Source organism: Sycon ciliatum, chromosome 1 (genome assembly GCF_964019385.1).
Source record: "Sycon ciliatum chromosome 1, ocSycCili1.1, whole genome shotgun sequence".
In the NCBI taxonomy this organism is placed as follows: domain Eukaryota; kingdom Metazoa; phylum Porifera; class Calcarea; order Leucosolenida; family Sycettidae; genus Sycon; species Sycon ciliatum.
In genome coordinates this window covers 57,893,365-57,916,715 of record NC_088643.1, presented here as the reverse complement: position 1 = coordinate 57,916,715, position 23,351 = coordinate 57,893,365, and the positions used below count along the sequence as shown (strand labels likewise).

General features: G+C 45.5%; 1 protein-coding gene and 1 long non-coding RNA gene across 2 annotated transcripts; one reads left to right on the top strand and one right to left on the bottom strand.

Moving 5' to 3' along the window:
• Positions 1 to 34: 34 nt before the first annotated feature.
• On the top strand, positions 35 to 12,088 carry LOC135804557 (enolase-like). Its single transcript, XM_065318447.1, has 20 exons — positions 35 to 186; positions 278 to 328; positions 1,432 to 1,521; positions 2,019 to 2,114; positions 2,326 to 2,384; positions 2,543 to 2,612; positions 3,348 to 3,415; positions 3,680 to 3,745; positions 4,098 to 4,173; positions 4,524 to 4,613; positions 5,588 to 5,644; positions 6,282 to 6,362; positions 6,847 to 6,911; positions 7,279 to 7,333; positions 7,704 to 7,788; positions 9,096 to 9,125; positions 9,807 to 9,893; positions 10,607 to 10,715; positions 11,352 to 11,410; positions 11,640 to 12,088. Exons 3-20 carry the CDS (start codon positions 1,437 to 1,439, stop codon positions 11,701 to 11,703), a joined length of 1,302 nt encoding a protein of 433 aa, XP_065174519.1. The 5' UTR covers positions 35 to 186; positions 278 to 328; positions 1,432 to 1,436; the 3' UTR covers positions 11,704 to 12,088.
• A 6,356-nt stretch (positions 12,089 to 18,444) lies between these two features.
• Positions 18,445 to 23,260, bottom strand: LOC135804556 (uncharacterized). The gene is made up of 2 exons (XR_010551069.1): positions 22,829 to 23,260; positions 18,445 to 19,287 (listed from the first exon to the last, which is right to left on the bottom strand). It is a non-coding gene; the product is annotated as an uncharacterized LOC135804556 (long non-coding RNA).
• Between the last annotated feature and the right edge of the window lie 91 nt (positions 23,261 to 23,351).

Below are 23,351 nucleotides of genomic sequence, written 5' to 3'. Positions count from 1 at the left end.
ATGCATGCTACTATGCCGCCGCTGCACGTGCAAGGCATGCACTGGGCCCAAAAATCAGGGTCACGCTTGCGTGTCACACTTGCATTTTCTGTGATCTGGAGGATGAGAGAGGAACCGAGTGTGAATAGTGAGTTTGACCTTGGACAGTACAAAGTTAGTTGTTTTGAGTCGACAAGCCATTTCGAAGTAAGGCAGAGGAGCGAAACATTGGCATCCTTTTCTTCATCTAGCGTTCTCACGATCGTGTTCCCTTTTCTTACTTTTCAATCTCTTCCAGTTTGGGGAACTTCCGACCGTTGCCGAGTAACGAACCCTCCCCGTAACTAAGGTATATTTTGTACATGCAATTGAATGTTCTGTTTTGAATTGAATCCAATGTACATGTACCACAATTGTAGTGCGTCTGCCTCGAGGAATTAATCGAGGTGTAATGCTATTAATATAGAAATGGAAAGGATTTGGAAATTTGCGTGGGACGTTCGTTTCCGCCCAGGGTGGAAATATTGTGTGCATGTACAACGTAGGTGCGGGTGACAACAACGACGGGGTATTCGTGATCTACGTATCTGGTTGGTCAAAAGCAAGATTTGCGAAGAGAATACATGTATTGATTATTCCATGGCACAATACGATTTGGGCGATTTCAGCCAATCAGCCTGTCCCTCCAGGAACTTGCGGAGAAATTTCGGAAATATTGCGGAAAAGTTGAGAGGTAAAATGCCACAAATTGTGGGGAATAATATTGCGGATTTTGTCAGAAATTGCGAGAATATTGTGGTAAAATTGCGGAAATTGCGATCGATTTTGGTACTTGTAGTATGCAGTACGAGTTACAGCGTAAATCGTGCTAACGCACTCGTAAAAATATTCGTCGGTTTACCCCTCGCACTCATGGTATAATCCATACGTATATCGAGTCACTTGCACCTACTGCCTACACCATGCACATCTATTAGACATCGTAGGTAGTGGCATCTGGTGGTCGCGTAGTGAAACGGCTGATCAGTTGTTCTTTGGCCACGACTGTATATCAGTATTGTGATATGCATTGTAACTATCATCAATCTGTCTTGATGGAGCAAATCCCTTTTTGGGGATGTTTTTGAAAAATGGTCGGCAGTACCCAGAAAAAATTAATAAAGCGTTCAATCCCCTATCGCTGTATTGGAAGGTTTGCACAGACTATTCTCTATGTGTGATTTCTAACAAGTGCCGTTTTGCCAAAGAACTCCGACTTCGGCTTCACAAGGGCCATTCCGTTTTATGGAAAAAAAACTGCTTGTTGCATTGCGCGGTCAGATGTCTTTGGCGATAACTCTGTGTTCTTCACGAGTTTTGTGTTGTCACATCATTTAAATGACTCTATTCCAACATTTATCTGCCAGGTGTTCACGATATAGTTATGTTGCTCGTTTATGCCGTACTGCACAGACACGATGGCAATCTCTCGCGTCCACGCCCGTCAGATCTTTGACAGCCGCGGCAATCCCACCGTCGAGGTTGATGTTCACACTGGCAAAGGTATACATGTCATTGTACAGGCAGTGCTCTCGCTATCCGTCTCTCTGTCTCTCTCTCACTCTCTCTCTCTCTCACTTTCTCTCTATCTCTCTCTCTCTCTCCCTCCCTTCCTCTATCTCTGTATCTAGTATCTACCTATCTTTCTCCATCTCTCTCTCTCTCTCTCTCACACACACACACACACACACACACACTCTCACACACACACACACACACACACACACACACACACACACACACACACACACACACACACACACACACACACACACTCGCACATGGTCGATAAATCAGTATTGCTTGTGATTCCCATGTCACCTCATGCACAGCCTGGACTTACGTTGCATGTTGGTCCGCAGGCTTGTGTTGGTACTATGCAGCTGTAGTCTTGTGTAGATAGTTAGTTGTCCTGCTTTTCCAGAACTATCATTTTCAACACTGTTCGGCTGCTTAGGTGTCTCCGGGTGTTTATAATTCCAATGCTGTGTGTTTGTCAGGTGTGTTCCGTGCTGCTGTCCCATCCGGAGCCTCGACCGGTATCTATGAAGCGCTGGAGCTGCGTGACAAGGACCCAAAGGTGTTTCTTGGCAAAGGTATGCTGGCTATCTTCATTGTAACTTGTTGGATGTCCTGGGCCCGTTCTCGCTGTTGATGCCTATACTCCGAAACTAGAGTACCTTTGTGTTGGGTGACTTGGGTCCACATTCGACTTACTTGTACTGGATTTCTGTTTGCATCAAGGTGTGCACGTAGATCATCTAGCCTGAGATCTTACTGAGGTGACTAACTTTGCTCCCTGTGCAGGTGTGTCGAAGGCACTGGCCAACATCAATGACACCATTGCACCTGCTCTGATTGCGTCAGTAAGTCCCTTTCCTACTGTGTCAGTGTGATCGTACGTGTACCTGCTCGGCTTCTATAATGTGGGATGTGTGAATGGGCTATCTTTGGTTCCTGGACAAGCAAGTACTCTTGGAGCAAGGTCTCATTACTTGTGCTTTGCTTCCTATGTCACGTACAGGGCCTTGATGTCACCAGCCAGAAAGAGATTGATGAGCTGATGCTGAAGCTGGATGGAACAGAGAACAAATGTAAGACTTCCTTTCCCTGCAAATGGAACTGAGTCATGTTTATAGCATTGTGTGACTGGGTGTGCTGTTATGGCGCAAAAGATCACTGTACGTGGCAGCGCATACTTGTGCCACCACACCCACCCAACTATACTAAGGATGCTTTTGACAATGAGATTTCGCTTATTGAGACTGATATGGCATTTCAGAACACACATTGGACGCAACTTGCCCAGAAGTGTCGGGATAAGCGGAGTAGGATTGTAGTAGTAGGGAGGTTCCGGAGTACGACTTTTCGTGCCAAAATCCGTGGAGGTGCTACGGATTTTTATACGTCGTTTTCGAGCAGTGAAAAGTTCCGGGTACGGAACTTATGTGTTTGCCGTCATTGCCTAGGTTACGATCGCAAACACGTCACATTCCCGCACTATGCTTTTTTATTTTGAAAATTTGTACCGAAATCAAAACTTCCCGCGGAAAATCGATGTTTCTCGTACCAAATTTGTACGCGAAAAATCTTTCTGCACTCGATGACGCAAAATCTCCATACAAAACATGGTTCGTATGAAAGCCAGTCCACACGGATTCTCCGTGCCGAAAAATCGTATGGAGCACGCCTGGAAAAAATCCGTAGCGCCCATACGGATTTTGGCACGGAAAATCGTACCCCGGAACCTCTCTAGTGTCCCATTGCGTTCCTGCACCGTATGTACTCGTATCACTGTACTGATTGTGTCTTCTGGTGCTGTTGCTCAGCTGTTCTTGGTGCCAACGCCATTCTTGGTGTGTCGATGGCTGTGTGCAAGGCCGGTGCCGGTGAAAAGGTAAGCCATGATTTTGGGAACAACCCCTTGGAAGTATCTCTGTACGCCTACGTTGCAGGTGGTGAAGTGTTCATGATGGTTTCTGTGTGGTGGTGGTGGTGGTGCCTGGTTGTGGTGGCGGTGGTGATGCTGGTGCCTGGTGGTGGTGGTGGTGGTGGCGGTGGTGAACTTACTGGGGTACTTAGCTTACTGTATTGTATGTGTTTGAATGGTTCAATAGCGGCTGTATGATTCTTGTGTGTGTTTGCCTCTAATCCTGTTCAGGGCGTTCCGTTGTATCGCTACATCGCCTCGCTGGCTGGTACCTCCCGTATCATTCTGCCTTGCCCTGTAAGTCTTACATGCTACTTCTGATCTGATGAGGAACTCTATCCTGTGCGATGCATGCTGGAATTTGCCATAGCCCTGGGCTGCAGTACTGGATTCTGTTATGCTCTAGCCCGGCCAAGAGTACTGGAATGTTCTCGTATCTCATTTGTCTCCTGTGCGTATGTGCTCATCAGTACAGCACCTAGAAATCAAGCTAAATAAGTAATGTGAAGTTCGACCGACTCGGCCATTACGCAATGTGGTGGCGGGCAGAAGCGAAATGATAGTGCTGATGGCAAGGAAACTGTAGCGCTTTGAAGTAATCAGTCTGTTGTCGTCTCTGCTACAATGTGCACTGTTGTACACTTTGCAGGCGTTCAATGTAATCAACGGCGGATCTCATGCTGGCAACAAGCTGGCAATGCAGGAGTTTATGATCTTGCCAACTGGTAAGGGGTGACGCAGCGGTGGAGTTTCGCTTTGCTCGTGCTGCAGCCTGGCCGTGCTGTCAATGCATATTGCCGATAATGGTCACTTGCCTAGTTCTGGTTAGCAGAAGCAGTACACTAGATGTTTACCCCTTGTGGAGATATTCTCAGATGCTTTCAACTTCAGTGCTTGCCGGTTGATCTCTCTAATGCTCTGCACGCAGCTTCTGTGCTCACTTCAGATTGGTGTTTGTATCCGGTGTCTGTGTCTTGGCTGCATTAGCAGCAGAACCTGGTGTTTGTTTGATTAATTAAGTGATGTTTAGTAATTGATGGCTTACTATGCTCGACATGTTCCGGCTGCTTTCTAGGTGCAAAAACGTTCTCTGAAGCCATGCGCATGGGCGCTGAGATCTACCAGCACCTGAAGAAGGTGATCAAGGCCAAGTATGGCCAGGATGGTGAGTAGAGCTATGGCCTGCAGATTGGACTGCAGTAAGGGTTATTATCATTAGGGAACTTTTGATACGGCAATCCCCACAGGCCTAAGGCCTTTTCCCGCTTGGGTTCAAACTCAAACGTGGACGTTTTGGAGAATTCTTCCTCTCACATTGCAAGTGGGGAGCATGTTGGAAGTTTGTTTGTAACTCTTGTTGCGGGTCACATAATTATCAGCTGCGACGCAGCTTGATGAGTAAATACAGGTCCTACATTTAGGAGCAATGCTACCGGCACAGTAGTTTGGCTGATCGTATTCTTATTTAAGGAAAAAAATTGGAGGCGTATCCAATTTCGAAAGAAAAGGTGACAGCACCGACGCAATCCACACAGTCAAGTAAGCCAATTTGGTAACCGAACGTTTTCGCTCCCTTCTCATCATGGGTAAGTACAGGGAATAATGGAAAAATGTCAAAATACAGCAATTTATAGAGCTACAGCAAAAGCAAAGATGGAGAACCTCACGCCATACGTGTGGGAAAAAAATTAAATTCAGCAGAACAGGTCAAACACAGGGTGAAGGTGAAGAAATGACTAAAACATAATGAAAACATCAGTGAGGAGAAGCATTCCTCACACTTTCACGAGGATTAGCGCCAAGCAACTGCAGCGACAAAACATTTTCCTTCTGAACACATAGTTCAGGAGACAACTTACGGATATATAACGCTTCCAAAACAGACAAATGTAATACAGATCTGCCACGGGCCAAAACTGAGAAAACATCATCTCTGTACAAGTCACGACAACTATCACTAACGGACAGATGACTCTTGATAGCCGATTGCGGGCTGTTGGAATGTCGCGTCTTTTTCATATTCTTATTTACTAAAATTTCTCTTCGGACATGTCTGTTATTCATGGTTGCCTTCCTTTGCACAGAATTCTGCTTTGCTTCTTGTTATAACATTCTCTTCTTTGCTTTTGATGTCCACAGCTACCAACGTTGGTGACGAAGGTGGTTTTGCACCAAACATTCTAGACAACCGTGAAGGTAATAACATATTGACATTTCTTGTGTTTCTATTTGTATAGAGTCAGACCTCGCTTAGCCAGTCCTCTTTTATCCGGATCCCTCGCAATCCGGAAGAAAATCGTTGGTTGCCGATTTACAGCATATGCCACGCATACGTACAGTATGTGTGTTCGATTATCCGATTCCCTCGCCTATCCGGATATTTTTGTGGAAAACGGATATGTACGATTATGCGAGGTCTGACTGTATCAGATTATGGCTCCACCTGACAACATTGACCTTGGTTCTTCGCATGCCAATGTCATGCTATGCTATGAAATTTTATGAAGCTCCGTACCTGTAGCAGAGGCACCTCAGCTACTTGTAGACATGGTCGTGATGCCAATACATGTACAATGTTTTCTGCGTGATCTGAGAAGTCATTGTGGTGATTTAGCTTGCAATTGATTTCCTCACCGCACTCTGCTTTCCCAGAAATGCCAGTAATATATCCCGGCTAGGTTGAAGTGGCTGAAATCCGGTAGCTCAATGGAGGAGCAAAGATAGTATATTATTGCCTGTCTGCCTGCCTCAACTGTTTGGGTAGCTGCCATCACACCTTTCAGCCTCTTTTTTTCTTGTCTGTTTCTTTGTCGGCGCTTGCCTGCGTTTACAGGTCTTGACCTTCTGCAGTCAGCCATTGCTGATGCCGGATACACTGGCAAAGTGCAGATTGCCATGGACGTGGCTGCATCCGGTAAGCGTGACTGTGTACAGTCAGTAGTACTGCATGAATTAATAAGCCCATTGCGCAATGACGTAATTTGTACCATAGACACCCCACACGGCATGGTCATGACCGCCTGGGGTGGTTTGAACAGTGGATTGCTGATCCCAGCCTACTCGCATGCGTTGCTCACACCTTCCATATTTGGCAATGCGCATTGGGCTCATTCCTCATTGTTGTGTCATCTGTAATCCTGACCTGTAATCCTGTGCATGTACGCTCATGTCCACTCGTACCTGCAACGACCGGGGTAACGAAAGTTGTTGTAGCACTGCTTTCCCTGGGCGTTTCTCGCTTCGCTCTTCGCACTGCACTTGCAAGGCTGCTTTTGGCAAGTGCCAGTTTGTCTTTTGCTGGTGCTTGTTGTCATTTTATCATCAGTGTGTTGTTCTTATATTGTATTGATGGATATGTGCAATGTGTGTATGTTATTCCTCGATCCTGTTGCTTCTAGAGTTCTACCGTGATGGCAAGTACGACTTGGATTTCAAGAACAAGGACTCAAACCCAGCAGACTTCGTACGTCGTTTTCTGATGGTGCTATTGTGTGTGCTTTTGCTCGCTTGTATAAGGTGTGCGGGGCGGTCGCACCACACTTGAATGTGTACGTGCAGGGTGGGGTGCCTGCAGGCTTTTGTATGTGTAATTGCATACGGCAAGTTGATCAGACAAGGTTTGGTCAACTGCTGGCTGTCTCTACATGTAGTGACGGTGCTTTGTTGCTTGCTGACCTCTGTGCGTGTGTATCTGTGTGTGTGCATGCTTGGGTGTATCTGTCTGTCTGTCTGTCCGTGTGTGTGCATGCGTCTGTCTGTGTGTGTACATGCGTGCTTGTGTGTGTGTCTGTGCTACTTGTCCTGACCTGTACATGTTTGCTGCCTCACAGCTATCAGGCACTGCACTTGCTGACCTGTACCGCAGCTTTATCAAGGACTATCCAGGTAGGCCATGTCATGGGCATTTCTTTCACTTATGCTCTCCAGTCTGTACTGATGAAGTTTGACTGGTCTAAAGTGTTTTGCTTTGCAACGACGATCCAGTTTGCATATAGCTATTTGTGATATAAAACACTGTGAGAATGTGCTAATAACAGCTCAGTTGAGCTGTTGCTAGTTGACAAGCCCACCCATATCTTGTCTGTCCATCTACTTGTTTTTAGTGATGCCATTATGTGGACACACTCACAACTGAGCAGTTTTGGTCAATTCAAAACGGCCAAGTAACGCAATGGCCCCGCTACGAGGAAGAAAACTGTACGGTCCTGGCTCACAAGTTTTTGTTTTTGTTTTTGGTGTATTCTTCCCTCCGTAGTTGTATCCATTGAGGATGCTTTTGATCAGGACGACTGGCAATCCTGGTCCGACCTGACCGGCTCTGTCCAAATTCAGATTGTCGGGTAAGACTTGATTTGTGCGCATACAGAGGGAGTGTATGGACTCTACTAGTATAATTTTGCAACAAGTCGAAGAGGATGAAACATTCGTTGTGACTCAGAGTTTCACACACTATTGTAGGCGATCATAGACAACTGATGATCGCTTAGTGCGTGAAACTCGGAGTCGCAAACGAATTTTTCATCCCTTTCTACTTGTTGTAAGTAGCTCTGCCCTCGGTCATTGAGCACTCTTTTGGACAGCCTGGAACCTTTCTGTTTTGTTGTACATGTACTAGAATTTTAGAATTTTTTGATGTATTATTTCATCAGACCAAGTAACTTAGTTAGCTGAACAGACATTTTAGGTTCAGAAAATCAGTTCCCCATTGGATGATGTCTGGCATTGTTTGTGCGGCTATTGAAACTTAGGTATGAAAGAAATGTACTGAAAGTACCATCATGTACCCGAAACGAGAGAGCTTGGAAGCTCAGGGCCCTACGCTATGCATTTTTGCCTTGATGACCTAGACAAAAAAAAGCATAGGGATGTTATAAATTCTTTAAAAAAATCCTCTTTTTTTTTAAGACGTAACCTGGGATTCGAACCCACACTATCGCGCGCCCTGCATGTATCCCCCGATACACTTCGCATACATACTAATTCTTCCAAGTTGTTTCACATTGTGATCTTGCATTTGAAAGCCCTATTTGAATATGCATTGTGGCCAGCCGTCTTTGATGGCACGGTACGGTAGGGGATAGGTACGGGACAGGTACGATCGAGGGTAATACGACACCGTCTCCCGTACCGTACCGTACCATCAAACACAGCTGGCCACATACAGCTGCCCGCAATATTCAAATAGGGCTTTCAAACGCAAGATAATAACGTGAAGCAACTTGGAAGAATGGGTATGAATGCGAAGTGTATGGGGGAATGCATGTAGGGCGATAGTGCGGGTTCGAATCCCAGGATATGCCTGAAAAAAAATAGGAGAATTGAAAAATTTATAACATCCTATGCTTTTTTGCCGTCAGATACGGATAGCGCCAGGCGTGACACAAACAAACACACAAATACCAAATTAAAGCTGTGTGGACCCTGGCTAGCGCCAGACGTTACTGAAGTAACGTCTTCTGCATAGCTACGGGAATAAAGTACATTGAAACATTGCAAAAATACTGTACTTCCTTTTCCTGTGTAAAGCAGCGTGACACAATGTGCTCGGTGGGTGCCTGAGCGGTACTGCGTTCCCATATAGCCCTTTCCTGATGGGTTTTGTGTCGTGTTGCGTTCTTGTGATCTTTGTTTCTGTCTGTGTGTGCAGTGATGACCTTACAGTCACCAACCCTAACAGGTACTGCACTGATGTGTGTGCGTGCGTGTGCATGTGGATATGGGTGGGTGATATACTTGCTGAGATGGCATGCAGGTGGTGCAGTGCCTGTCACAGCCACGGTCAAGGTCGATAGTTCTTTGAAGTAGCTTATTGCATGTACCACACATGTATTTCCACTAAGCCTCCACATCACTTGCTTCCTACTCTTCTAACTCTCTGTCTCTCTCTCTCTCTCTCTCTCTCTCTCTCTCTCTCTCTCTCTCTCTCTCTCTCTCTCTCTCTCTCTCTCTCTGTCTCTCTAACTCTCTCTCTCTCTCTCTCTCTCTCTCTCTCTCTCTCTCTCTCTCTGATGTAGTTTCATGATATGCATGCAAAGCTGCAGAATGTTCTTCCATGGTTTCATGGAGAGTGCATGGTATGTGGAAAATGTAGCTTGCTGAAATTGGACCTCCACTTCTCTTTTCCTCGTTTTGCCACAATTGGCCATGGTAGTATAGATGACGACTACACCATAGCTTAGTGCTAGTGATAGAGCATTGCTGGCCTAAACCAAAGGTCCCGGGTTCGAGTCCTCTTATCTCATTTGTCACCTGATCTCTCCCACACACTCTCTCTCTCTCTCTCTCTCTCTCTCTCTCTCTCTCTCTCTCTCTCTCTCTCTCTCTCTCTCTCTCTCGCCCACTCTGCTCACTCTGTTAGAATCAAGACTGCCATTGACAGCAATGCTTGCAACTGCCTCCTGTTGAAGGTCAACCAGATTGGCTCCGTTACCGAGGCTATCCGAGCGTAAGTACACCATACCCTGCACACTGCCAAGTATTCAATTTGTGTGAGGTGGACTGGAGAAGAGCTCTGGTACTGATAGAAACCTACAGCCAGCGCTGCTCAATGAAATCCCGTCGTTGCGCAGCCCTAGACCTGTGAACGCTGGACTGTGAAATGGTGCGAGGTGCAAACTTGAGTGACACCGCGACTGGATTTCATTGAGCAGCACCGTGCTTGATATCAACTACAAGACTAGGTAGCCAGACAGCTGCTCGGCGAGGTGAACTCCATTCTTTGTAACTTGAGTGGTAGGTAGCGGTGTTTGAACAGGGGCTACTAAATGCAAGCAATATTGGCAGTTTCATGGTGCGAGGTGGTAGCGGTAGAGGACCAGTGCAATCTGCAATGTGCTTCGAAGTCGCTGCTGCGGCTGCTTGCTGTTCTATAACGGAGACCTCTGTGTTTGCTATATGGATGCAAGAGACTGGTGGTGGAGATGAACTCTCTCTGACGTTGCCCAAGACTTCTTTGTGTCTTCGGCTCAGGATAACATGGACAAAAAACATCTTTGACTGTGTTCTATTACACGTTTACACAATACAACAGTATCCCACTAGCATCCACGTGGTAGTAGGAGAGTTGTTGTTTTTATTTCAACAGTGTGGGTGATACGTTTTCTTTCTGTGCTATTCTTTTTTAATGTTGTTTTTTTCTACTTCCTATGCTGTATCCAGTTGCCAAGTTTCACGCGAAGCAGGTTGGGGTGTGATGGTCAGTCATCGCAGTGGCGAGACAGAGGACACGTTCATTGCTGACCTTGTTGTGGGACTTTCCACTGGACAGGTATGTCTTTTGTGCACTTGTGTGTGTGTGTATGTGTGTGTGCGTGCATGTGTGTGCATGGGTGCATCTTTCCTCGAACGCATGCTCATGAAATTTGAGCTTCCTTTGTGCTTTGTGCCTTGTGCTTAAGTTAAGACACAAGAAGCAGGACCGCTGGGTGCAGGCAGTGCACTGATGGTAAAAAGTTGGTCTGGGATGACCTGACCAACCAGACTGGTTCTGGCGTGCCTGGGATGGCAGAAATCAAAGTACATGTACATCTGTTTCGTACTTGGTCCATTGTTCAGCCTGCATGTATGCCTGAGCCTGCATGTATGCCTGCATGTATGCCTGAGCCTGCATGTATGCCTGAGCCTGCATGTATGCCTGAGCCTGCATGTATGCCTGAGCCTGCATGTATGCCTGAGCCTGCATGTATGCCTGAGCCTGCATGTATGCCTGAGCCTGCATGTATGCCTGAGCCTGCATGTATGCCTGAGCCTGCATGTATGCCTGAGCCTGCATGTATGCCTGAGCCTGCATGTATGCCTGAGCCTGCATGTATGCCTGAGCCTGCATGTATGCCTGAGCCTGCATGTATGCCTGAGTTTGCCTCTTCTTCTTCGTGTCCAATTGTCCCAACACTCTCGTGTACAGATCAAGACTGGTGCTCCGTGCCGATCAGAGCGTCTTGCTAAGTACAACCAATTGTTGAGGTAAGCCGGTCACTCTGTGTGCTTGACTGGTGTCTGTGTGTTGTTGCTACATGCATCTGCATGCTGAATATACTGCATAGGAATATATGACTGTGCCTTTGTCCCCAGCACAGGAGTCCCTTCTTTCTTGCCCCAGTATGCATGTATGCAAATGATTGTCTTCCTACCAAGGTAAACTGCCAGCATCCTGACATCTCATCTGTTTTATGTTTTTCTTGCTGTGGTGTAGAATTGAAGAGGAGCTTGGCGAGGATGCTGTCTTCGCTGGCGCCAACTTCCGTCATCCGCAGTAACTCCCAGCCCAACCATTTACAACAACTGCTTCCTAACGTTTGCACAGCTGCTCATATTTTCTTAGCACTGCTCTGCGTACATCTATATGTATGCCGATCCTCACACCTGGTGTTGTCTGGATCTTGTTTAGCAAAGTGTCTTGCACACCATGACAATGATAACTAATATCAACTTTAGTACGATGCTATTCCTATTTGCTCAACCATGATTAGGACCTTTCCTTATTCAATACACCCTGTAATCAGTTGCCATGCCTTGCATGTGACACAGTAGAACCGTGCTGGGTCACGTCCATCTCTCTGAACACACGCATCTATCTTCTTTCACACGTGACGTTTCTACTTTGATAGACGCAACATACCAGTCTGTCTCGGAATGCAGAAAGTTAGTTGTCCAGTTGTGGGAGTGCAAGTGGGTGCACACGGTGTCGCTCACTGTGTTGTTGTTGTCTATTGCTTGTTAGAGCTGCCAACCATCCGCACTCTCGACTGTACAGATCTCTTTCAGATGTCTGGAACTGGAAGCATAATGCAGCACATTACATTTTTTATTGTAGAATGTGCAAGCACATTTCCATTGTAGTAAGGCCATCCAAAGAAACTCTTCTGGGCAGGTTGTCGTTATTGCGCCGTCGGCACATGTCCATAAAACGTGCGTGTATCTAAACAGATAATCAAATTTAACATAAACGTAGACCAACAGTATTACCTCACAAAAACATGTTCCCTCAAACCAACGAACAAACATGTTCTTTCGCATTACATTAGTATTCCCTATGTTTATAACCTGGAGTCAACGGCTACTTAGTAAAGCAAAGTGTGCATATCCACGTTCCCACCGGCTATACAAATTCTGTTGAGAAACACCAGCTTCCAAATTTTGCTTGCCATATCTGATTGTACAAGTGGTAGTATGCACTCTTGATTTATAATTATATCATTTATGTTACCGGTATTAGCATTACGGTAAATGAGCTTATGTACTCTTCGCATTACCGCATTTTGCTGGAGCAATTGGGTGGGTGCCTGGATCAACCTACAGCAATCACATGTGCAAGTGTTGACTTGTAATTGTGAGTTGCAGTGGGTTCCATTTCCATTGGGAGATCTACTGTGAAGCTGAGCACTTCAATAATAGTTCTCCACGGCATGTAATTTTAGGCACGCCAGCTTTGGTCAATTTAATTTCTCTGGTGACTACTGCCTACAGTCCATTTCAAAACTATAGACGCGTACCTACAGTAGAGTCGCGCGCTGAAGAACGTCGAGCCCAAGAACGACCAGCCTGAAATTCTAAGAACACCACAGCCTAAAGCTAAGAACGGCAGTGTTGGTTTTCTGGCAGCTTATGGGATACATATGATCCAGGTCGAATTGTTTCTAAGAACGTGCTATAAGAATGCAGCCAGATTGCTGACAAAATAAGAACGTCCCAGGCTAACCCCTTGGAAACAACGTTCTTGGGCGCGCGACTCTACTGTAGGCAAAAACCGTTTTGCCAGCATCTATACCACATAAAATCTGTGATCACTTTGTGCATAATTTTTTCCAAATTGGGCGTCTGTTATCCAATCCTTTAGGGCTGCATTCGATTGTAGAAACTGGATCCCGATCCCCGCCGACCAGATCACTTCGATCGGACGGATACAATCGAATGTGCACAACCGATAATCCGTTTCAAGGCCTTAGCAACCGCGTTGCTACAGCTCATCCCGTAGTATCTGTACGCGTTGTGGTAAACTCTTGACCTAGTGTACGCATATTGCGAGTTTTGAGCAGATACGAGTCGTACTATCGAAATGAATCCGTCGAATCCGTCGAATCCGTCTCTGGGAGGTGGGTTGACTGGATCCGAATCCGTGCTCTCGGGATCCGGATTCGTACAATCGAACATGCACAAATTTGGCGAATCCGGGTCCGGGGCTGATGGATTCGTACAATCGAACATGCCCTTAGGCATGTTCGTTTGGTAGGATCGGGATCCCGATCCACCAGATCCACTGGATTCGCACCCTTTCGATTGGTCGAATCCGGATCCGGATCCTTCGGATTTGGATCCGGTCAACCCACCTCGGGGAGCAGGGTTGACCGGATCCAACGGATCCAAATGTGACCTTTGTGCGTATATGGCGGGTAAAACTCGTTTTTGTACACATTGTGGTACGCACACGTGGATCGAGATAGAGCTTGCTGACTTTTTGTACAACTGGCGCTGTGAGTACGACTTTTTATTACTTCGTCCACATGGCAACAGTCAAGGCTGAAAAAAGTGTCCAGTTGACTCTGAAGGATCCGACGGATCTGAGATCTGGATCCCGATCCCGATCCTAACCAATCGAACATGCCCTTAGAAAATGTTTATTTCTCGTTGGCTGAGCGAAGCGAAAGAAACGAGAAATCTAGTTCTCTGTTAATATTTTTTGCACGTGCGTGCGGAACGGGTACGAGGGCAGTGTGCTGTGGTTGAAAGTGCTGTTGCTGTGATTCTGCAGGTCATTGTTTTTCTTCTTGCCAAGTGTGCAGCTACCCACCCACCCACCCTGGTCAACTATCTTCTTAGTGTGCGCTGCCGTTATCCGCTGTAGTGTGTGCTGCAGACTGTAGTCGTGTGACTCATGATGCTCTGGTCTATATGCCTATAACTCTTCGCTTGGCGAGTTTTTCGTACTTCAAAAACGAAGTAGTAAAGCATGGTTCCTGAAGCCTAGCAAATGCTGAAGCTGCCGATGCCTTAGTTTTCTGCCTTATTCTGATGTATTGCTGACAATAAGTTCGGGCTACAGCGCTGGCTCTCTTCCAAGGCGCATAGCGCCATTATCTAGCTATGGCAAGAAGTCTTGTGCAGCAGGTCTGCATTCACCGCATGTTCAAATGGCTGCTGTGTGTAATAGGGCTGGGTGTGCATGCTGATGCTCGTGCAAACAAATTTGGAGCAGAGAACTATATGAGAGTAATTGTGGAGCGATCCTGAGCAACATTCCGAAAACTATTCTCAAAAAGTTCCAGCCAAATTTGAAATATTTCAAAAACCCTACGCGTCTATAGTTTTGAAATGCACTGTACATATGTTGTGCGCCATCTATGGATCTGCCACATCGATCGATTTTGCTGCGCGATCTGTCGATCGACAGATCGCGCAACGATCGATCGATCGCGCAAAATCGATCGATCGCGCAACAAAAAAAAGAAACCAAATCGATCGATTGTGAGCTGGGCGCGGAGTAGGTATTTTACTACTCCCTTGTGAACGGCATCATCGTAATCAGTACTCGCACTGGTACCATGGTACGAGTACTTGGCGACTGGCCGCACACCACTCAGTAAACAGTAGATGACGATTCTTTGAAGAAGTAATGGTTGACGTTGTCGAACATTCAGACCCACTGGAGGCGTTCCACAGCCTGGAGCCCGCTGATAAGGATTTTGATGTGACTTGAGTAAGTACTAAAGTGATGTCAACACTAGTTCTACGTACTCTCAGTCTCTCTCTCTCTTTTTTCGGCGTCAGACATTGAGTGGGAGATAGATGACTGGATTTCGTTTGTAAAATAATGAGTAATTTCTGCAATTTGTGATCGAATCAGCGTGCTGTCAGCTGTACCAGTCCACATCCCATCGTAATCAGCGACCAGGCCAAGCGTGATATTTGCCTTGGTATTTCACTATGTGAGGTGAGAAGACGTCCATTCACGTCTGAGAAATTCATTTGCAAATGGGAAATCAACAGGCCTGTATTAGTATGGGCAGAATTCATCACCCGGGCCGCTATTGAAGCTTTGCAAAGTTGTCAATGTCCAACGGCCTATTTATACGAAGACCTGTGGTGGCTACGTGATTCTCTTAAACCTGTGATCATGTTTTCCAAGATCATTTCAGTAGCAGACATATGAAACGCTACGCCGGGCCTGAGCCCGAGGCAATGTACGGACGTGGCCGTGCTGCACTGAACCGCGTGGCATCATCGTCACGTATGATGGAGTCAACATGACTGCGCCCTGCATATGCATCATACATCTGATAGTACGTTTATTGCCCTATCCTTGGAGAGTGGGCCACCAGGGAAGGCTGGGTTTCCGACTTGGCTTCACCTATAATACTCATGATTGAACACGCTCTTGGAGAATAAATGTAGAATCCGGCTGAACATTGAAACCAGATAGCATCGCGTTTCTGCGCTGCACCTCACAACACCATTGACATACAACCAGGAAGAGCTGGGAACTTGAGGGAAGTGACGGAAAAGTCAAAGAGGAAGTGAAGAAGATTGAAGAAGAGGATCAGTAATCATCAAGGAGGCCAAAAAGAGGTCACCTACGAGCCAAATGGCTCTTGATGTGATGATGTGCAGGCAGGTATGCTGGAATTGGATAGACTCTTTTGGTCAATTTTTGGCCTATCCCACATCTTTCTACCGCAGCTCTGGCAGATTGATTGGTACTATACCCCTGAATTTATACATTTCTGAGCCCTGTGACACGTTACCTAGCTCGTGAATGTCGTCTTTCAGCCATTCATCATTGCTTATTTTGACATTTGATGAGGAGCCGATCATGACTATTTTTGAGGATGCGCATGTCAGAACGCTTTGTTGTGACATGCTCATCTAAAGGATTTTGCAACTGTTTCTATTGAATACCTATAATAGTAGTACGAAATAATTAGGGCTCAAACGGTCACGGTTTTACCCCGAACGGTTAACTGCTAAGCTAACGGTCGGTTTAACGGTTATAACCTATAAGCCATGGCAATCCTGCGGACTCTTTTTTAACCGTTTATTTGACTATACTCATTCAAAAAATGTACCCTATTCAGTACAACGCACACATGTACATTCTCTTGCATGCTCATTCATACATACTCTCACACGAAGAGACCAGATATGACCGAGTTGACAGCCCAGAAATTGCGTACGCGTGCGGCAGGCTGCGAAAGTGCATACTTTGCAACGACCTGATACATGAAAAATTGACTGAAAAGTTACTGCGTAACCGTTATCTTTATCGGTTAACCGTTAATTCTTCGTAACCGGTCTGCAACCAGTTAATCGGACTAACCGTTTGAGCCCTAGAAATAATGGTTGCGACTTTGGCGATAATTATTACGAAAGGGTTTGCTCCCCACACTGGAGCTCGCGCTATTCCGTCGACTTTACAAAAATACCCGAGCCCGCTACCCGACCAAACCCCTACCCGTTGCAGCCCTGATTTTTTTCGTCGGACTGGCCCCTTTCCATTCCCTCAACAAACAAAGGAATTATATAATGAACACTGGATCACTTATTATTCTGCTCGGTGCATGGACCAGTACAGGAACCGACACTCAATACAGTCAACTTCGCTTATAACGACACTCGGCAGGGCATCAAAAAGGTGTCCTTATTCGTAAAGTGTCGTTATACCCGAAGTCTCATTATATGTATTACACTGGGATGGGACTTTGCTCTGGGCATGGAAATTCTGTCGTTATTCGCGAATTGTCGTTATATCCGCAGTCGTTATTAGCGAAGGTGACTGTACTTACTGTTATGTTGATGGATGGATGTGGTTTATAGGATCGCTCTTCCGAACGAGAACACTGTTTCTGGTTCATTGAAGTAGGGATACTGTGCATGTATTATAATGTGCATGCTTAGCTACAAGATGAAATGGATCCAGCCATTGAGTAAGAGAAGAGTTTCAATATTTAAATTCTATTAAAGTATACACCCGGTTCCAAAATAACGCACGTGCCCTTGCATACGCCCAGGAAATCGAGCCTGCTATTATATACACCCGGGACCTATACACGGGCTTTTACGGTAACGTTATAATTATCTCAATGTTCCGGGTACGGCTATTTACCATGATGTGGGTATAATACTGGACATACATGTAGTCTGTTTTCTATTTTGCTGCTCCTTGTTCTTTGGTGCGATTGGTGGCTCGGAACAGGCAGACATTATTTACCGATATAATCGCACAGGTCACATTGTAGAGTGCAGACCACCTAGTGCTTTGAAGATTCACTGCGATATTCCCATAATGTTATAATACATGTATGAAAATCAGCATCATGTTCTGTATGTTAAATGCCACAAATTGTTAGGCTTCACCGTAATATCAAGAGTACATAACCCCTCTTGGTAATATCCATGTTCAGTGTTCCGTTCACATCGGTTCATGCTGATCACCCGAAAGTGTCGTCTCAACAGGATATAGGGGTGTGCGGATAATGCTCGAAAAGGTGGGAGATTCTGCTCGAAAAGCTGTGAAATTGGCAGAACCATACAAACCTTATGGCGGGCAATTCCTCGAATTCTGCTCCATTTCTTTATCCACATACCAAACATGCATGAAACTTATGCATATGCCTAACAGGATATGTCCGCGCCGCGGGGATTATTTTTCAAATAATCTCCTCAATGTCATGTACATAATTGTCGCCATAATTGTCGCCCCAAAGTACACACAAAATACAATTGAAGCATATGCAATGAAACGTATGCATTGGGAAATTGGATTGCAGTAAAACCCGTGTTTGCCGGACCCTGTACCAAGCGGAATCCTGTATTTACCGGACAAAATTTCATGCACCAAAGTGCTGTGGATCGAAAGTGCATTCCTGGATCAAGCGGGGTCCTGTCACATCAGGACAGTTTCCGCTGCACCAAGGGCGTCTTGTCAGGGCAGGCTTTACTATAGTGAAGTTTATAGTGAATTGTACTCCAAGTAACTCGTGAGTCCACACACAATGGTCATGCAGTACAAAGCCGAAAAGTCCCTTTCAAGACAGAGTGACAGACAGGAGTCGTCACTAGAAGGGCTGATCAACCAACACAGAATACTACAGTGGTGCTCAATGAAGTCCAATGAAGCGAGTGAATGCCGTGCGGAACGTTGTGCAGCTGTGAACACTGGGCTGTCAACTGGCACAGGGCGCACACTTGACTCACACAATATTAACATTGAGCATCAACGTAGCATAATAATAGCAGTGAAAAAGAGTAGAGTCAAATACGCGATGAGCGATAGTGTAGAGTCTAATACTAAAGGCAGAAATAGAGTAATGCCATCAAGTGCGAGATAACATGTTAGGAGCATTAACGTGTGATTGTGAAGCTTACTTTAAAGCGGGATGTTGAGTCTACAGTGCACCATGGGCACAGCGAGATCATGTTATGTGTGAATGATATACCGTAAAGTACCGCCAGAGCGCCCCGTCTCGCGAGAGTGCCCCACCTTGATTTTACAGCCAGGGTCCAGGGAAAGGAAAATCGTACGGCAGAATGCAACGAAGTGTGTATGGTGTACTAACGTCAGAGGAAGGTTTTTGTGTGGAGCTCGTGTCCGCTCGAAGGTACGGATTGTCTGCACAACGTGCAATATGTGTACGAAGTTCGTGTCGTATGACCTACAGACGGGAGACCACCTACACAATACGACCACGAAAGGACGAGATAGTGGGGCGCTCTGGCGGTACTTTACGGTACTAGTAATCAAATGGATGCAAAACATATAGATGTCGTGATACACCATGCCTGATTCGTGGCTGGAAGCCGTGAGCTCAGTGCTTGGGGCTAGTGGGATTCCTCTAGCTTTCAGAATCCTGCATGAAAAAAGGTAAAAGAAAGTGAAGGTACAATCATAGTAAGGTGATGTAAGCCTCTTGGTTTCGCGAACGAATTTCATCATTAAATTCATGGCATGGGAACGACGCTACAGAAGTATACAAAAGCTGAGCCATCCTCTAAAGAAAGTCCACTTTAGTGAATCTCATCTTGTCAGCAGCACCATGCTGTTTGTATGGGAGAATTGCATTCGTACAGTGCTGCCCAATGAAATCCTGAAATCAAGTCGCGTCACTCAAGTACCGGGCGTTGCGCAGCCCTAGACCTGCGAACACTGGGCTGCGAAATGGTGCAAGGCGCAAACTTGAGTGACACGACTGGATTTCATTGAGCAGGACTGTACATTCAAGGCACCTGCACTTCCTATTACAGTGTAATGTTCTTATTTTACAGGAACATTCCCAACTGGGCCTAATGTCTTCTGAGGCTGCGTTTACACGACAACGCACGGCCATTTTCCGTTTTCAGTCCCGCATTTCTTTTTTCATTTTCGTGCGTTTACACGATCAAAGCTGATCCGAGGTGGTCTCGGTTTGTATCGTTTTCTCGCGTCTACACGGGAGCAAAGGATCCGCAAAAGTTCGTCATGTGCCGAGTGTTGTCGTGGAAGCACCAATCACACTCAAGGAATAATCGAAAACAGGCCACACACCAGCACTCGTCACATGACGAAAATTGTAAAAAAAAGAGTTTTATTGTCGGATCCGTGTGAACGGCCGAAAACGGAACAAACGTGACGGAAACGAGGCCAGCAGACCGTTTCGACTGTTTACACACCCAAATTTATCCGGCAGAACATTTCCGTTTTCAAATTCTTCCACCTTGGCCAGCGTTTTGGTTCTCTTCCGCTTTGGTGTACAACTATTACGTTTTGCTCCGCGTACCGTGTAAATGAACCATGCATCCGAAAGGAGTTAGTTGCGCTTTCACCCCCAGCGTTGTCGTGTATACGCAGCCTTAGATGGTGCCCAAGGTATTCATTGAGTTCCTGCAACTTCATTTGAAATGAACTGGAAAAGTGCGAAGGGATTCGAGGAGGACATTAAAGCAGTCAGCTCCAAGAAATGAAATTGATTCGTGAATTCAATTATAATGATGTTCACACCTACATGTACATGTATGCAATAACTAGGTATCACACTTCATCTTACAGGCGAGACCTCACTATATATTCTCTGGGGTACGGCAAGTGTTATGCTTTAGAGAGGTCCATGTTATAGCGAGTTGGGCACATAATATAAACCATATATGTCAAAGTTAGGGCTGCGGTTAACCAAAAGGTTATAGGCTAGAACCAAGAGTAGATAAACAAGAGTGTGCAACTCCGGGATGGGTTGGCCCGTGGCGGAATTTTTTGTTGACGTAATCTTTTCTATGACGCATGCGCTGCGGGTCTTTTGGAAAGTTTGCATCGTGCACTTGGCCGGGCTTTACATTACAAGGTCGGTGCCCAGTACGTGCTCTCACACTGTTCTGCGTCAAAATGCGCGTTTTTCTGAAAAAAGGTGACGTCTACAAAAAATGCTGCCACAGGCAGGGGTATGTGCAGATTGTGCAGAAGAGATCCAGAGTTGCACACTCTTGTTTATCTACTCTTGCTACAACCTATAAGAGATAAACTGTACATGTAGCCTGTATTCATGTACCATTGCTGTACATGACTGTAAATCCATGTATCCATGGTACCATGACCTCACGCACTGCCAAAACAAACACTACAATATGTATAATACTCATAAAAGGACACATTTCAGGCTCATTACAAACGTCTTGAAAGTTTTTGTCTTCACAAGTATACTTTATGAGTATTATGAGTATTATCGCATTTTTGTCTCAGACGAAACTGTTTACAATATGTATAGTGGATGCATATTATATTTTGCTCAGTTTTCCAGAGCAGGTTCAACAAAGAGTGAATAACAACTAAATAGAGCGGTTGCCAGTTGACAAACCCCCTTTATATTTACAATGCAGTTGCGTGAATGTCCACTACTTTCTGAACGAAAGGTTCAACATATTTTAATATTTTGTATGCTCCATTGGGCTTCGGATTGCACCATCACCTTGTCATTTAATCAACTCAACCTCATCATGAGCATACGCAAGCATCACTAATATGGGGAGCAACCCCAGAGATGAGGGAGATACACGCCGTACATCCATTGTGCACAGTGCTGACAGGGTACGCACATGCTGTCACGTATATTATGTACAGCGGACATTGAAAGAAAATAACCGATTAACCCATATGCATATGGTTAACTGTTCGTGTATTCTTAACGGTTACATAACCGGTTAACCTATCTAACCATTTCACCCTAGTCAAAATGGCGCTGTTTGCTTACAGACTACAACTGTATTGCCATCGATCCACACTGATCAATCCAGGAAATGTGCGCATGTTGTACATTTTTAGTGTATTTTATAGTAGTGTGTCTACTGCATGTGTTTCAGGACTGTAACAGTCACACTACAACAAAAGTCCGACACTCCAGAACAACCCCACACAAAATCCTGTGGTCGACCAGCCAACAAACACAGCTCTGGGTTGAATGACGAATTAGTGAAAAACTATAAAGAGAAAAGAGAGGTGAAAGAGAAAACCGCCAACACATCTCCAGAACGACAGAGCCTCACTCTCTCCCTCCCTCCCTCCCTCCCTCTCTCTCTGTCTCTCTCTCTCTCTCTGTCTGTCTCTCTCTCTCTCTCTCTCTCTCTCTCTCTCTCTCTCTCTCTCTCTCTCTCTCTCTCTCTCTGTCTGTGTGTCTGTCTTTGTCTTTGTCTCTCTCTCTCTCTCTGTCTCTCTCTCTCTCTGTCTCTCCCTCTCACGGCAACTAAAAAAACAACCATATCTCAAACCACACCTCACTCATTTTACGCTGTAGGATGAAGATGAAGGGGAGGTTGGCGATGAGAAGAAGAACACGGCAGGGTTTAAGCATTTATTGTTCAGTGACCCGTGTCGTTTGGCGTATAATGATTCTCGGTTTACAATTGTAGTATTGTTTGTTTTGCAAAGAATTTCAATCAGTTAAAAGTCATAGATGCTGTTTACATTCACAAGCGTAAGCCAGACCGATGCATTCAGAAAGAACATGTCACGGCATCCACATTCTTTCCTTAGCACCGTAACTGTATTTTGCACATATGTTTGTTTTATTCACCCTCTCTCTTTCTCTTTTCTTACAGTTACACTTGTGTTTTATCACACTATAGAATGACTGCGCATGTATTTTATAGATTGCGATTATTATCACTGTCGGGAAGGAAAACACCAATTTTACAGGGCCCTAAAAGTCTGAACGATACCTATGAAATGCACTGTCAAAGCAAACAAAAAATATGAATATGCAAGCTCATGCCTGAGGGGAAGATGAGAAGTTGAAACGTGGAGATTTTTCGGACAGGACGAGAATCCGAAGAACCTGGGTGATTCCCTTACTTCCACAATGGGCTAGTGGCTGCATCACAAAAATTATACCTTGCAGTGGGTGCAGAGACAGATCAATAAACACTAACCTGAGCATGAGAGCTGCTCGTATTCATTGCGATCGTCAGGAAAATGGCAGGACGAACGGACCAGAAGAATGTTGGCTATGACAAACAACTGCATATCCAGACGACACACGGCTTGACTATTTGCTTATGACGTTCAGCTTCGAGGTCCAGCACGATGGAATTTTCGGAAGGAACTGATTTTTGAATTATTTGGGGAAGAAGATTGCACTCAGAAAAGGTACCGTAACTGGTTTCTTTCATTTGAAAAGCTGTTCACCAAAGTCCTAAACATACACTGTACGACGTTTCGGAGCTGCTCCAAATCGATCGATTTGTTTTGAATGGTTTCGCCACCGCTTTCCGATCGATCGATCCTTGCGCGATCTGTCGATCGACAGATCGCGCAAGAAAATCGATCGATTTTCCAAATCGACAGAACGCGCACAACACATATACATCAAGAGTGCATAAACATTTTTTTTGTTTATGGACTCTTGCCTACATGTATAAAAGAAAAATCTCAGCTGGAAGTTGTGTAATGAAC

What these genes read in the sequence shown, in the direction of transcription:
- LOC135804557 (XM_065318447.1), top strand. Translation starts at nt 1,437, where the DNA reads ATGGCAATCTCTCGCGTCCACGCCCGTCAGATCTTTGACAGCCGCGGC. An exon ending in GTTTATGATCTTGCCAACTG is followed by an intron (nt 4,174 to 4,523) that starts GTAAGGGGTGAC and finishes GCTGCTTTCTAG; the next exon opens with GTGCAAAAACGTTCTCTGAA. An exon ending in GGCCAAGTATGGCCAGGATG is followed by an intron (nt 4,614 to 5,587) that starts GTGAGTAGAGCT and finishes TGATGTCCACAG; the next exon opens with CTACCAACGTTGGTGACGAA.